Source organism: Cephus cinctus, unplaced genomic scaffold (assembly GCF_000341935.2).
Source record: "Cephus cinctus unplaced genomic scaffold, Ccin1 Ccin1_scaffold1588, whole genome shotgun sequence".
NCBI classification, from domain to species: Eukaryota; Metazoa; Arthropoda; class Insecta; order Hymenoptera; family Cephidae; genus Cephus; species Cephus cinctus.
Window position 1 is genome coordinate 202,902 of NW_014333893.1, and position 14,856 is coordinate 217,757.

Sequence of the window (14,856 nt, forward strand, 5' to 3'; positions counted from 1 at the left end):
TTTCATCAAATTGAAAAATGCATTGACTGTCATCCTTGTTAGTCTTTAAATTTTCAAAAAAAAAATCTTTTTCACAATTTCGTTACCATTGCACATAAAAATGTGACAGCTACAATTATACTCTATTTCAATTATTATTTTTTTCTAATTCCTAATACATGACTCACCGAATTAATGTTTTCTATTCTATTAATCTTCTAATACTCATTCAATGACTGCGAACGCGAATATAGAACTGAGCAATGAAACAGAAACCTTAATGAGTCAGACTCATTAACCTCCTTCCTCGACCGATTGATTTATTAAAGGAAATTATTAGGTCGTTGGGGAAGTGGCTTGCCGAAACCGTAAATTCTTTCTCTTCGAAGTATAAAATATTAGTAAATAATCCGAAGTATTATGGCGACTCCACGTATCCGCTGGAAGATTGTTTAGGCTGTTTACGTTTATTCGGAAGGAAACGTCAAAATTACGTGCTCCACTTGGGATTCCATGTTTTATTTCTTTGAAAAGTATTCTTATCGTAAATCAATCCTTCACGTAGTCACAAGACCTTTACTGGTTCCAGATCCAGTGGCTTTTCAACGATCAACCAGTCTGCGGCAAAGACTTCTTGACTTCGGTCAGCGGCGAGCGGCAAGTCTTGACGATTCCGGAAACCGGAACTGCCCACAACGGTACGATATCCTGCGTGGCTGAGAACGCCGCTGGCAAAGCCATTTGCCAGGCCCATCTCGAAATCGGTAAGCGATATCAGGACGCGAATACTGCTGTACGATATTTCTAGAACTTTTGATATTTCCAGCGGATATAACCCGATTCCGGGAATTCGCCAAGACTCGACACGTGGGTAGCTGGTCCGTCGAGATCCTCTCATGTAGGCGTAAGGTTAAAAAAGAGAAATGAAAATTGACGCGGCAGAGGGATTTCCAAAGTCTGCTGAACAGTCGGATAGATTTTCGACCGGGGAAATTGGGACGACGGAAAGATAACCGACTGCGCTTCGTTTGACGAGCGAAAATAACGACGAACCCTGCAACAGTCTAAACGGTGTCACGTGTTTATTAATATTTCTCCTGAAAACTTTTCGTTCGGTCAGAAAATCAAAAGTCGATCACTCACTAATATTCGTTTCCTCCTTTCTTTCGTTACCTTCAGATGCTCGTACAGCATAGCCCAAGCCAGTTACACGGAAACTGGTAACCGTTTTTTTACTATAAAACCAGTATGTATTTTTAACCCTAACGAACGTCTTGCGGGTTTCGTTGTAAAGATCGCTTTCTACTTTGATTTTCTTCGTCTTGGCGAAATTTTTATTGAGTCACTTCTAATAATACGCTCTTAAGGAGTAACGTGTATATTTGATGGTTCATTGGCTTTATAAATTTTATCAAAATCCGGATACTCAGCGTGGGCTAAACAAAATTTATCAGGATATCGCTGAAAATATTTATTTACAAATTTCTCATCCAATAATTTCTCTGGCGTTCGTGGGGAATAGGTGGATTGGTCATTCGTGGTTGGTCCAGAGTTTCTAGCGTGTAAGTTTGTGATGTGCTGAAACCGACACACTGAGAAATGCGTTATTTTTGTCGGCACAAATACCCGTCGTCCCGGAGTCACACGCCAGCCGGACCTCGCGAGTCGCGCGAGTTCGTCCCAAGTTCGATTCGATTTTCACGAAAGTCGCCAATCCAGACTTTTATCAAAATTTTCGACCTTCTTCCGGTTCCTAAACAATCTTCTTGGAGCTCTTATCCGCGCCGTCATCGTCGTGCGGACAAATTTTGTGATCCTGGAGGTTGATTAGGAATCCTCAAAAAATCAACGTAACAGTGTGAGTGCGTGTCCGTGAGGGATGAAGTCGTCGTGTCAAATTTTCCTCAAAAAAAAAAAAAAAAAAAATGTACGACGTAAAAGGCACAAGGAGGATGGAACCGTGTAGGCTGTATCTTATGAGTTTAGATTGGGTTTTTTTTTTAAATCGGCAGGTTTTTCGAATTAAGTGTCCAAGTTCTCAGTGCGATCAAACGTGACTCTCTTGTTGTCCTGAGCTCACAGAAAGTTCAGCCGATGAAGAGCTCTAATGCTAATTTTATCTCAATCTCATTCTCGGCCTCTGTGCATTTGAACTTTTAACGGCATAACGAAAATAGCGTGCATACCGAGGTTGGGTAGGTTTCTAAAGGTGGCTCTCTAGGTATCTAATTGTAAATGGCTACGTAGCTCTGAGTACCCAGGTAGTTCGTTTCTTCTGGTTGTCAATTCAGCCGCTGGTTCGGCTAGTGTTACGGGAAGCGTCGGGTTGCGATGAGACGTTCCAATGGAATCGGTAGGACTTTAGAAAGCACGTTTTTTTTTTTTTTACAAGTCAGGTAAATCCGAATTGGTGTATAGGATATCGCGTTCCAGATTTCATTGCATTCCCGATTCTCAATTTATCCGAATTTATTTGCACAATATTTTGGAAACTTGCCAAACTCTCCTCAATGTCTCTTCTGTGAAGCTTTTGCAAAGTCCTGCCTTGTACCCAAGAATATTTTTATTATTTATAATTTCTAGTCGATCGTTCTTACCAGAATTTTTGGGCGTGGTGGTGATTGTAATGAAATTACTTTTTTTTTAGACTTTCCATGTCTTTTTTTGACTATCAAATGGAGTTGAACATAAATGCAATGTCCATTGTGGGATCAATGTCAAATTCCGTTAACTATGTCTAGAAGGCGTTTGGTTTGTCGTCGCTGTAAATCAGGACAGCTATTAATACTCTTACGATTCAAGGAAATTGATCTATAGATCCTAGGAACGAATCTGTCGATCGTCAATAGCCAATAGACAAGGCCGTTACGATCGAATTACATTTAACGTTTCCTAGTGGGAAGATCGTTAACCTTCTTGAAGTTTCAAATTTATTACGATATTGTTACTGTTTGTTTTGGAGAAATTTTTATTTGGATCAATTTCCCAGTTAAAATGATCCATGAGAAAAATATTGCTGGGTCGAATATTCAAGTGGGTATATGAAAACGATTTTTTTCAAGGATTATCAAAACGTATCAACCATTCCTGTTCCATGATATAAGCTGATCGATGTAGCTGTATCGAATTAGAGAAGATATGAATGAAATTGATGGTCTGGCAAAAGTTGATTAGTGATCTATTGATAACTCAATTAATCATCGTCATCAGGTGGAGGGACGAACGCAGAGCTCGAGCTGATCCAAGTGCCAACCGAAGAAATGCAGGCCTCAAACAGTAGCGAGAAGCACTTCTCGACGGAGAAGACGTCCTCCGAGGGTGGTTCCCAGAGCGTCCTGACCAAGATATCCTCGACGGTCACGCAGTCATCCTCGTCGCACACTTCCACGAAGAAGGAGTACACGTCCTCGACAACGTCGACCACCTTGGGTCCAAGTAATCAGCCGACGAGTGTTTGCGTCAAGTCGACCACCAAGAGTTCCGAGCAGTCGAGCTCAGAAAACGGAGCACCTCCAGTGGTCCAGGTAGATCATCCGAGATGTCAAAAGTGACGATAAGCCCAGGTTGCTCCTCGTCATAAAATTTCGAAACTAATTAAACCAATCCTGGCCCTGTTGTTGACAGTCGCACAAGGTCGAGGAATACGAACGAATAATCCAGGACAAGCCTGGTGAAATACGGCAGGAGAAAACCGTGATCGTCTCGAAGGGCGAGGAAGGCACCAAGCTGGAGAGCAAAATGACCCAGGTCCAGAAACCTGTGCGCAAGTCGGTGGCGCCAAGATTTGTCTCACCGGTCACAGGGATGATCGTTGATCAGGGTACGGACATAGTGCTCGAGGGCATAGTGGATGGTAAGTGGACGGTGAAAGATTTTTTAAAGATAAATTCCAACAACTCATTTGTCCTTCCACGTTCCTGTGGAATGTAACCTAACCTTACCACGATAACTAGAGATCCGATGATGGTGATTTTAGGACAGACTGTCGCAATCTTATTTCCAATGGGTTTCAAGTGGAAAACTAACATAAGATCGAATCTTGGCAGGTCTTGTGGCCATTCCTCCCGACACAGCCTCCAAGCTATAATTTAGTCTTTGAGTGTAATTCTGCCTGCAACAGTTGTCCGCTTGCCAAGAGGCTTCACGTATTCCGTGTCCGATCGTTTCGTCCCTTCTACATGTTACTTTTATTCACGCTCTCTGTTCTCAATATCTTCTTCCTTTTCTACATTGAACCTTCGTACAGAAACAAAAGGCCTGTCACGTGCTAAACTTCTTTTTTTACAGGTCTGCTAGCCTTGGCGTGTTTCTTTGTCGTGTGGCTGACTGTTCAATGGATGCTTCATTATTAATCCTTTATGTACTAATTATAATAACTCATTCTACCTCTGAATGAAGGAGCTTCTGTAAATAAATTCCTGGTAGCCCCTGTGACACGTCCAACGCCCTCTGCATTCGCATCGCATCACGTAGAGCCCTCAGTAGAGTCCTTGTCAATGGTTGTTCCTAGTAAAGTAGTCCTTTATTAATTCTCTGCAAATAGTCCTTTTTATTAATACTGTACAAATATTCCTCGATATCACACCATCTGCCATTTTTACTTTGATCAATTTCTTTTCACAAACTTCACAGTCCCATGTCTTTTGGATGCTGTCATAAATCATGGTGCTTCGTCTGTCCCAGAGTTCTCACCAGCTCTTTGCATTATTTAGTTAGAACAGTAAACTGGATAATATTGTACGATAACGAAAGAGATTGAAATAAATAAATAGAAGAAAATAAAGAAAATTGCGTAAGAGGCGAAGGTGATAACAAAAGCTGAAACCTACCCGTAGGTTTTCCACAACCGACGATCGCTTGGTCGAAAAACGGGCAGGAATTGAAAGAGAAGGAAGGTGTTAAGATAAGCTACGCGCACAACCACGTGCGCGTCGAAATAAAAAACGTGAACGTTAAGGACGCTGGACGCTACACATGCAGCGCCGTCAACGACGTAGGCACCGCCAGCAGCACCGCGGACCTCGTCGTCAAAAGTAGGCCTGCCGCTTCACTTAACTCGCCTAACAGCAATACTTAACAATACATTTTTAATGTTTGCCGTGGACTTGTGCAAATGCATAAAACGACTTATTGATTTTGTTTTCTTATTTTTTTCTTTTTTTTTCTTCCTTGCTTTATCACAAAAAACAGAAACCATCTTCCCTCCGGTCTTCGGCAGACGTCTTCAGGCACAGGTGGTGAAGCGTGGCGAACGCGTCATCATGGAAGTGGAAATAACCGGAACACCGGAACCAACGGTCACCTGGTACAAGAATGATGTTCCGCTGAAAGAGCAGCCACCAGAAGTCAGAATCCAGCAACAGGGCAATTGTTACCTTCTTATTATTAATAAAGGTATTTTTTTTGGCCTGTGTGATTTAAAGTATTTTTTGGGGAATCGGATTTTAAAGTATTTTTGAATTTCAGCTGATAAGGAACATGCTGGGAAATACATGGTACGCGCGACCAACGCTGGCGGCGAAGCTCAGAGCATTGCTGACTTTGCTGTGTTCGAACCGACTCCGGACACCATGGTGGAAGTTCACAAGACGGTCGTCTACGAGAATGTTCAGGACAAGGGAATCGTTCAGGTTGGTTTAGGCATTTTCTTTTAGTAACCTGGAATACAGGAAATTCCCAATTTCATTTTTGGCATTTCGAACTAGGAATGGGCGATCTTTTCTTTCGTGCGTTCGTTGTTATTCGTAATGAAGATTATTTAAAAAAAAAAAATGAAATTTATTGTAATATTACGTAGCCCGATGGAAAGAAGGTCGACGTACCCTCAGGAAATCTGACAGCCGAGCACATCTCTACGACGAAGATTCAACCGAGTTCCGGGCTGAAAACGTTAACCCCATCCTCAGCTCCCGCATCCTCATCCTCGATCCGCACTGTCAAAACTATCGAGGAGACGCATCCTGTCACTGAAAGTCACACGACGCGTTCAGAAACGATTTCATCGACAATCGAGTCGCATCACAGCGAAACGAAATCCGAACAGAAGTTCCACATGAAGTTGGAACACAAGACACCGACGATAATCCAATACGAGAGCACCACCACCAAGTCAGCTTCGGGACAGCCACAAGAGAAAGTGACTGTGAGCAGCACCTCCTCGGGTACCAACACTTCAAGGGAATCTGGTCAGGATAATACCACTCAGACCACTTGTACCAAGGTTGAGGATAAGTCTATTGAGGTTGTCGAAAATGAGAACGTTGAGACATCTACAATCGCCAGAAAGGACGCTCTGAGTTTCTTCGAATCAAAGTCCAAGGAGAGTACCGAGTCAGTGGCAAAGGGTCCAAAGGAGATGATCAAGCTGGCTGAGGACGTAGGTCCTGGATACGAAGTCAAGGTTGGAAAGTTGACGAAGAATTACGAGCGGTCGACGAAGTTTGAGGAAGTGAAGAGGAACGAGCCAGCTGCTTCAGATTATCAGACGACCAAGAAGGCTGTTCAGGATATCTTCACGAAAATAGAACAAGGACCATCCCCGAGAGGCATCGATAACAAGCTCATCGAGTTTCCTTATGAAGGATACAAGTTGCCACCCTTGGAAATTAAACGTACAATCCTGGAAGACACCACTGCTTCAGGATCTCCCATTCATGGTACCCTAACGATTTCGAAACTTCAAGCCCAATCCGAGAGCGCTGAAGCAATGATGTCAGGATTCAACCTGGTACCGGAACCACCGCCGGAGATCGGCTACATGCCGAAGGTCGAAGTGGCGAAAAAAAAACGCCCTGATATTTCGGTCAAAGTGAAACAGCTTCAGGAGTCCCATAAGAATTTATCCCCCGTTGAAGCCCCGATTGGTGGTGTGAAGATCTTCCCCTCGCCAGCTCCAAAGGCAGAGCCCAAAATCGAGACCCCCAAACCATCCTCCAGGCCATCCTCGACAGTGATACCTCCTCCGTTCGAGCTGCACAAGCAGGAAGTCATGGAGGACCTATGCATCAAGAAGGACGTCCACGAGAAGAAGTTCCAAAATGAAATTAGAACGGAACCAGCTCCAGCTGCCCGACCTGTCACACCGACGGAAGCTTCTCCCGTTCCGCCGTTCCATGGCGAGTCCTCTTACGCTTCTGACTTTGAAACCAGGTCGCACGTGTCTACGGATCTGTCGGACTACAGGTGTCACTCCGTAGCTTCATCGAGTCACATGGAAAGAGCGTCATCGCCGAAACCGTCGGCCGATGCTTTGGCAATGGAAAAATCCTGGGCACACAAGTGCACGGACTCCAGCAAGAAGTCATGGCCTCCCCAAGAATCGCAGAGTTCCAGTACAGCCACGCAGAAGCAGTTCATTCCTGGTCAGGATTTCAAGGCAGCCAGTCACGAGGTCCGACAGGAAGTTCAAGAGACATCGTCAGGACTGCTGAAAACAAATATCGAGTCGTCGAGTACCTTGGAGAAGAAATCCTGGAGCACTAGGGAAGAGCAGATCGTAAGGAAGGTCGTGGAACAGCCAGCTCCGCCGAAGCCTGAACCAAAACCCATTATTTATAATGCTGAGACAATAAAAGTCGATCATACGATCAATCCCGTTGAGCAAAGATCCCTGTACGAGAAGTACATTTCTGAGTGCGATGTTCACAAGACTGAAACGACGGAAAAAACAATCTTGGAAGAGCGTGGATTAAAACCATCCGAGCTAAAGAAATCTTGGCCTCCAGGACTGGGTCAGTCGGAAGAGCTGAAAGCACCACAATTGGTGAAGAACGTTATCCCCAAGCCCGTCATCCATCTCTATCACACAGTAGAGCCTGAGCCCATCCTGGAGCCAGGACCTCCTCCAGAAATTGCTTATGCTTCCGGTCCAATCATCAGGGAAAAGAAGGTGGAGAAGATCGAGAAGACATTAGAGATGTCCCTGGAACAGCCACCTGCGAAAATTCCACCTGGTGCCGTCAGGACTATACCGCCACCCCCGAAAAGGGACGAACCTCCTCCAATACCTCCAAAGGACGTCCACGTCGCGCCACCGCCATTGCCAGCTAAGTTTAGCGAACCCAAGAGGATCAGCCCGACGAAGCCACTGGAGAAGTTTCCAGACCTCGAACCTTTCCCGTACCAGGGTGGAACTGCGGCACCGAAATCAGCTCGACTGCCACCACCTCCGACACCCACAAAGTTCGTCAAGGGTTCCTTTGGCGAGAGCGACTACGAGTCTGACTTCGAAGGTCCATTTAAGCCTAAGTGGCGACCTTACGAAAGTGACAACGAAGAGCCACGCTACAGAAGGGTGAAAGCTCCAATTCCAAAACAGCCGACCAGACCCAAGTCTACCGAACCCGAACCACTGCCACCTTCCAGTTTCGAAATACCACCTCCAGAATTCACAGGACCACCCAGACCAAACGTGGCTAGAGACTACCAAGAGAAGTCATACAAGAAGACCATGACGAGACACGAGAGGGACATGAAGCATCAGCAACACACCGTTCAAACCGTTCCGACTCCAGTGCTGCAACCAGGTTCACCCCCGATCTACGTTCAACCAAAAAGCCCAAAGACTCCTCCGGTCCTAGCGCCAAAGTCACCGACTAAGGTCGGCCCGGAGTCCCCGAAGTTCAAGGTCAAGACTTTCCAGCAAGAAAGCGGCTACATGGCAGACACCGATGAACCTATACAGCAACGTTCTTCGACGGTCCACAAAAATTTCAGCAAGCACGAAGGATCCTCATCTTCTCACTCGGAATCTCACACCTCGTACTCGGAGAGTCACTCGCAATTCATAAAGAGCCAAACCTTCACGAGTTCACAGCAGAAAGACTTTTCATCCGGTTCCTTCTCCCAACCAACTCCCAAGCCTCAGGTTCAACACAGCACGCTTGTCGAGAAGACTTCAACAAGTTGCGGGACTGACTCAACACAGTTTAACCCCACAAAGGTTCGAACTTCTTTGGTGCCGTCCAACGTGTTCTGTGTGTGCCTGCGTGCATTTTGGCCTGTGCCTATTGTACTCCGAGTAATAGAGCGTTGTCTAACCAGCTGACCTTTTTTTTTAGTTCTAACTAAACAGGGATGATTAACTTGCTGAAGAGTGACCACATAGTCTGAGAAGAGTCGTTGGTAGTTTTCATGAGTTCGTTGCTTTTGTAGTGTGGAGATTCAGTGAAAATCGAGCTTTAAGTTTCTAACACCGAGCACAGTCTGTGTAGTGTAGACTGGGTCGGTCGGAGATTTCGAATGGAATTAAAAATTGTAAAATTGTTTTCAGGAAACGTTCTACAGCGTGAGTCAGTCTTCGGAAAAGTCGCAGAAACTGGAACCGTTCCCATTCAAGGCCGAACCAGCTACGTCTACACCCAGGAAGATGCCGCCACCTCCTAGTCCTTCGAAATTCATCAAGGGTGAATTCCGCGAGAGCGACTACGAGAGCGACTACGAAGGCCGAATTCCACCGGTTTGGAAACCGCACGGATCCGACACGGATGATTACTCCTTCAAACCAGTCAAGCCAAATCTGATCGGTTCAGGTACTTAGAATATTCTATGACTGTCGGTGCACATCATTGCTCCGTTGGCACAGTTCATCTCAATGATCTCGCTTATTTAGTTACCTTCATCTTCATTACCCGATCGTCTGATCATTTAGCAAAATTTCTTTGACATGCCCTACTTCAGCACACAGCAACATAACTTTACTTTTCTAATCCTACACCCGCAGCAGGATCGCTCCTTGTTTCAATTTTATTGTCCAGCGATCAGTAGATTGCATACGTATCCGCTTCGTTTACTTTGGCTCTGCCTTTGCGAGTTTATCATTTCTCACGGCAAGTGGCTTTTTTTAGTCGTTGCGTGCTCTCTTAGAGTCTCGCTAGATGTCGTGTGAAAGACTGAGAAAGTTTTCTATCTAGGGAAAGCACGTCCAAGGTCGACAGAACCCTTACCAACTCCACCCACAGTCTTCGACACTCCCCCACAGTATTCAGGTCCACCTCGTCCCGAATTTAAGCCAATCGAGAAGAGCAGCCTGAGCAGCCTCAAGTCGACGAAAGAAACGAGAGAAGTCAAACAATTTAAAGAAATGAGAGAATCCAGAGAGCAGGAGCAACAGCGGACCCAGAGGACTTTGGAGAAACCGAAGCCAGCGACTCCAAAACCAAAGCCGACGCCACAGCCAAAGCTCGAAGTGGCCGTAGCCACCCCGACAAAACCGAAGTCTGTTCTGCTTCCTGGTTCACCGCCGGAAATGGGCTATGTGCCGCCGAAGCAGCAACAGCAACGCCAGACCTTCTACGAGGCGCGTTCCGGACTTCCGTTCCACAATGCTATTGGAACGGAGACGAAGAAGACGGTGCGAATGGACGAGTCCACTGAAAATACCAGGAGAGTGGTCACGGTCGAGCAGACCAGTCGAGTTATAAAGTTCGGCGAGAATGAGAGCAGCCAAAATAACTTCACGAGCTACGGTGGCAATCGGCAACACAGTAGATTCCAAGTACCCACGCCGACAAAGTTCGTTCAGGGTCAATTTCGAGAATCTGATTACGAGAGTGACGCTGACATCAGAATAAAGCCCAAATGGACCCCCGCTGACAGCGACACCGAGGATCTTCATTATAGGAAGGTTCAGCCACCGAGATCAGCCAGATCATCCAGCGTTCCGGTTCAGCGGGAACGCGAACGCGTGATGACTCCTATGGAATTCGATACTCAGCCTCCGGTGATGCCTCAGGAAACATCGATGACTCAACATCTGCTGGACATCAACGCGGAGAACAAGAGGCTTCAGAGACTCGAGGAGATGAGGAAGCGGTTCGACTCCCAGACTCAGATCGTGAAGCAGCAACAGCAGCAGCAGCAGCAGGACCGGGAGAAGATCCTGAAGCCTGGTTCACCACCGGAGTTCGGATTCGTCTCGAAGCAGGACGTGAAGAACGCGGCGAATTGTAAGGACGCTTAGGATTCTATTAGTTTTCCTTGGCTTTTAAAAAGTTTACCAGGGATGGTACCGTTCGCTTTTTGATCATTAAGAATCATTAAGGATCATCGTGCCAGCCACTTATAGCCACTTTATAAGAGTAGCTACTTAAGAGTGGTGTTTGACGATGACGATCTAAACGCGTCGACTCCTTAGATGTAGCCTCGAAGCACATGAGCGACATGACGAGCAGCTTCAAGTCCAAAACGGAAAAGTTCGTCAACGACATCCAGTCGGATCTGAAGAAGAAACCGATCCTGAAGCACAAGACGGATGGACACGCGACCGACGGGGATGAGCCTCAAGCTTACAGGGAGGAAACCAGATCCGCGCAATACGGTAAATCCTCCACTTTCAAAAACCTACGTCCATTCCCGATAATTTTTAGTCATAAAAAAAAATGTATATCGATGTTGTCTTTTTTTTTTAAATTCATTTTGTTACTGCATCTTGAACCTGGTGTCACTCTGGGTGTTTTTTTTTTTTCTTTTCAAACGATTACACAAACTTGCCAAAGCATGATATGACAAACAGGCACGAAACACATCGATCCGGACACCGGACTTATATACTTCAAATACGACTTTGGCTACGAATTTGGAATCGTGCTGCCTGGCGAAGGAAAGAAGACCGTAACGAGTACCAGTAAGACCATCCAAGGTCAAAGACGTGCCAGCGACATAGACGTGCCGATCATCCACGAGTTCACTACCAAGAAGGAAAACGGTTTTACCAGACCGGCTGCTGCGAGTCAGTTCAAACCGTCCAAGTTTTCAGCTTCCAAGACCGTCAAGTGGGAACCCACCTCCGAGAGCGAATTTTCAGAGGCTGAAGATTCACGCACTCGCAAGAGGCACAGTCTACCTCAGAGCAATCTGAGCGCACCGAACGTCGTTATTCCGACTTCACGATGGGATCAGACCACGCCTAGTCCAGTTTCCTTGAGTCCGAGCTTGCCGAGTCTCTCTCCTCATCACAGTAGCGCTGGACCACCGAGCAATGTTGATTCCGCAGGTAGACAGTCAGACACAACTGCTAAATCAGCTACTACGACCCAATCCGAACGCTGCTTGATCTTGTTCTCGTGGACCCACGTCGCATCTGCGCCTCTTAGGCTTTGTGCTTTTATCACGGCCTGTACCCACCTACCCGCTATTCTGCCTGTCACTTATACCGGAATTCAATCTTGCACGTTTTACGCTAAGACGATTTTCAGGATTCATCGGCCTCTTCGGTATCGTCAGCTACTGCGCTCCAGTCTTTTTGAATTTCGATCGATGTTGCACGTTCGTTTCTTTCATTTTGGACACTTTCAGATTCCAAGGAAGAACGGAGATTCAGATCCTGTTTATCGAAGATTTTTGGTATTGCGATCTTGCATCGATTTTTCATGTTGTTTTGTTTTTTCGAAGCTTTCTTCAGTGTGCTTCCAATAGATTAGTCAGCTTTTGGGATTTAGAGAACTTTTTCTCGAAACGCCTTTTAGCTTCGAGTTTTTCGTATCTTTGTTTTCTTTTTTATACGTACGCCATTTTGATTCTGGAAGTCCTCTGTACCGGTGGGACTTCGATATTTTTGGAAATTCATTACAGACAATATTTCAGGTTCGCCATGGCCCAGCAATGGAATGCCAACGAGCAAAGAAGTTATTCAACCGTATCAAGACATTCTGCCAAAGAAAGCACCTGTATTCATAACTGTAAGTAATTGCAAACAAAATAATTGCACGTTTCTCATCGGTTCATCCTTCTTATTTTTTTTTATTTCTCTTTCAGCCACTTCGAGATATCGCGGTGGTGAGTGGTCAGACTGCCAGATTCGAATGCATCGTCCAGGCGGAACCTCAGCCCAACATACTCTGGTCCAAGGATGGCAGGATCATCGAGACTTCGTCGAATTACGAAGTTCAATATAGAAACGGAGTTTGTCGTTTGACTATACCGAGAGCTTATCCTGGTGCGTTTTTCCATTAAAATTACTCAACTCTCTGCCACTGGCTGACATGGAACAAAATAAAGAGCTGGAATTTTACTTTTTATAGAGGACGGTGGTACTTACAGTTGTACAGCTACGAACAGTCTGGGTTCAACAGGAACATCGGCTACCTTACAAGTTCCAGGTAACAGACGATCAGTATACACTATCAAGTAAAACTGGCAGCACCGCCCGCTTCTAACGTGGTCAGAGGCGAACACATTAAAAACTCAAAAGGGCATAAAGGAAATATTTTTTAAAAAATGTACTGCGACAAGAAAACCCGTAACGCTAGCACGAATGGTGATGGATTAATTCTGTATTTTGTATCGAGAAATGTTGGTTGCTAAGATAAATATGAAAACAGTTCATTTTTTGGAATTTACAAAAAAAATCTCGAAAAGCGATTTCTCGATATGAAATTCTGAAGAAAAAAAATAACTATAGTTTAGCTTTTAGTACCTTTGAGATACTCGTGACAATCGAAATGCGATTGATTGACTAATATTAAAACAAAATTGAGAAAGATTATTCTGACTTCTGTGCCCTTTGCTGATCATCAGTTGCACGTGGATCCAGATTTTTTTTTTCGAATTTCGATCAGTTTTTGCTGCCAAAGCGTCAAGAGGCTCTCGTGACCCATTCGTCATTTTCAATGGACCATCAGCGAAAATTTGCTTCTAGCGGTTTGATACTTTTTGTTCTGTTGAGGCTTTTGTTTTTTGATCTTTCTATATCGATCCGTTCCTTTTTTTATTGCCTCCATAATTCCGTGTCTCTCGCTTGAAATGTTTTTCGAAATTTTCATCAATTTTGATTTCTCGTCAAACGAGACACGTTACGTCGAAAACGAGCTTTATTGCCATGACAATGATTTACTTGCCATTACCGTTATTACCATAAACGTAGAAGTTCGTGAAAGGTTTTTCTTTTGTATTAATTATTAGTAGTAGCAGCTTGCTTGTCTCGAAGACGTCGAGGAGGGATTGACAGTTGATAAAGTTATGCGAATTCGTCACGCGATAAAAGCCAAATAGAAAAAATTTAAAAAAAAAGTGTAATTGAAGTAAACAAAAAAAAAACAAGATCACCCTCCACGTCGTCTCTCTCGAATTGTATGCGAACGACCTAGTCACTTGCGATAATTAACAATAGTTTCGAGGTAAACAGGGAAAGGTTAGGTTTTACGCGATAACGAATTGCGATAAGCGCAGGAGGAGGTCCAACCCCTTTCTTCCGGAGCTTCTTCTTTTTCTTTTTTTCTTTGTGATCTTTAACCTCCACGAGATCATCTCAAGGAATCACAAAATTCTTGCGCCACTTTGCCTTTTGGAGCTTTTTGTAATTTTCCTCTCATTGTTCATTTTTGTTTTTGTTTAACAAAGCGCGCGCGCGCGCGTGCACGCAAGAGTACACATGACGAGACACCTACTATTTATTTGTAGTTATCTATTAATAAAGATGTATCACCCCTGAGACATGTTACTGCGATATTATTTATCACTTATTTATTGTGCAAATAAATAATGTGCTTCCTCTGCAGAAAAAAAAAAGAATTTGGACTGTACACGGTGTAACAAATTATTTCCTACCTCTACTTCTTTTTCTCTCTCTCTCTCTCTCTCTCTCTCTCTCTCTCTCTCTCTCTCTCTCTCTCTCTCCTATCTCAATTCACCAACTGTTTCATCATTTATGGCTCATTGTGCTCCTTACAGTGGATTTTTCTGAAATTATTTGAACGGTTCGAGTATGCATAGTGATTTGCTGTCAGGAGCGAGAGTCAAAATCCGTGAGGTGAAAATCGCATTGTAAAAATAATACAAACGAGCGATTTTGGCATTACGGATTCTAACGGGTATCCGTTAACTTATCAATGTGTAGTGCAATGGTGATTTTTGGTACTTTTGCTAGTACTAGCTCTGGTA

At 44.6% G+C, this 14,856-nt stretch overlaps 1 protein-coding gene across 14 annotated transcripts in view; it reads left to right on the top strand.

Annotated features, from left to right (window-relative positions):
* LOC107273401 (titin) overlaps positions 1 to 14,407 on the top strand; it is a 40,662-nt gene extending 26,255 nt beyond the window's left edge. For 10 of the 14 annotated variants that reach the window (XM_025090706.1, XM_015751551.2, XM_025090707.1 and 7 more), the window contains 14 exons: positions 569 to 743; positions 3,190 to 3,503; positions 3,604 to 3,832; positions 4,815 to 5,012; positions 5,170 to 5,373; positions 5,446 to 5,609; positions 5,777 to 8,920; positions 9,251 to 9,509; positions 9,891 to 10,925; positions 11,114 to 11,296; positions 11,492 to 11,971; positions 12,562 to 12,656; positions 12,733 to 12,913; positions 12,999 to 14,407. In XM_025090706.1, coding sequence (XP_024946474.1) covers positions 569 to 743; positions 3,190 to 3,503; positions 3,604 to 3,832; positions 4,815 to 5,012; positions 5,170 to 5,373; positions 5,446 to 5,609; positions 5,777 to 8,920; positions 9,251 to 9,509; positions 9,891 to 10,925; positions 11,114 to 11,296; positions 11,492 to 11,971; positions 12,562 to 12,656; positions 12,733 to 12,913; positions 12,999 to 13,108 — 6,771 coding nt within the window. In that variant the 3' untranslated portion in view covers positions 13,109 to 14,407. The remainder of the gene's footprint in view (positions 1 to 568; positions 744 to 3,189; positions 3,504 to 3,603; positions 3,833 to 4,814; positions 5,013 to 5,169; positions 5,374 to 5,445; positions 5,610 to 5,776; positions 8,921 to 9,250; positions 9,510 to 9,890; positions 10,926 to 11,113; positions 11,297 to 11,491; positions 11,972 to 12,561; positions 12,657 to 12,732; positions 12,914 to 12,998) is intronic. The other 4 variants (XM_025090712.1, XM_015751554.2, XM_015751553.2 and 1 more) reach the window with 4 other exon arrangements.
* Positions 14,408 to 14,856: the final 449 nt, after the last annotated feature.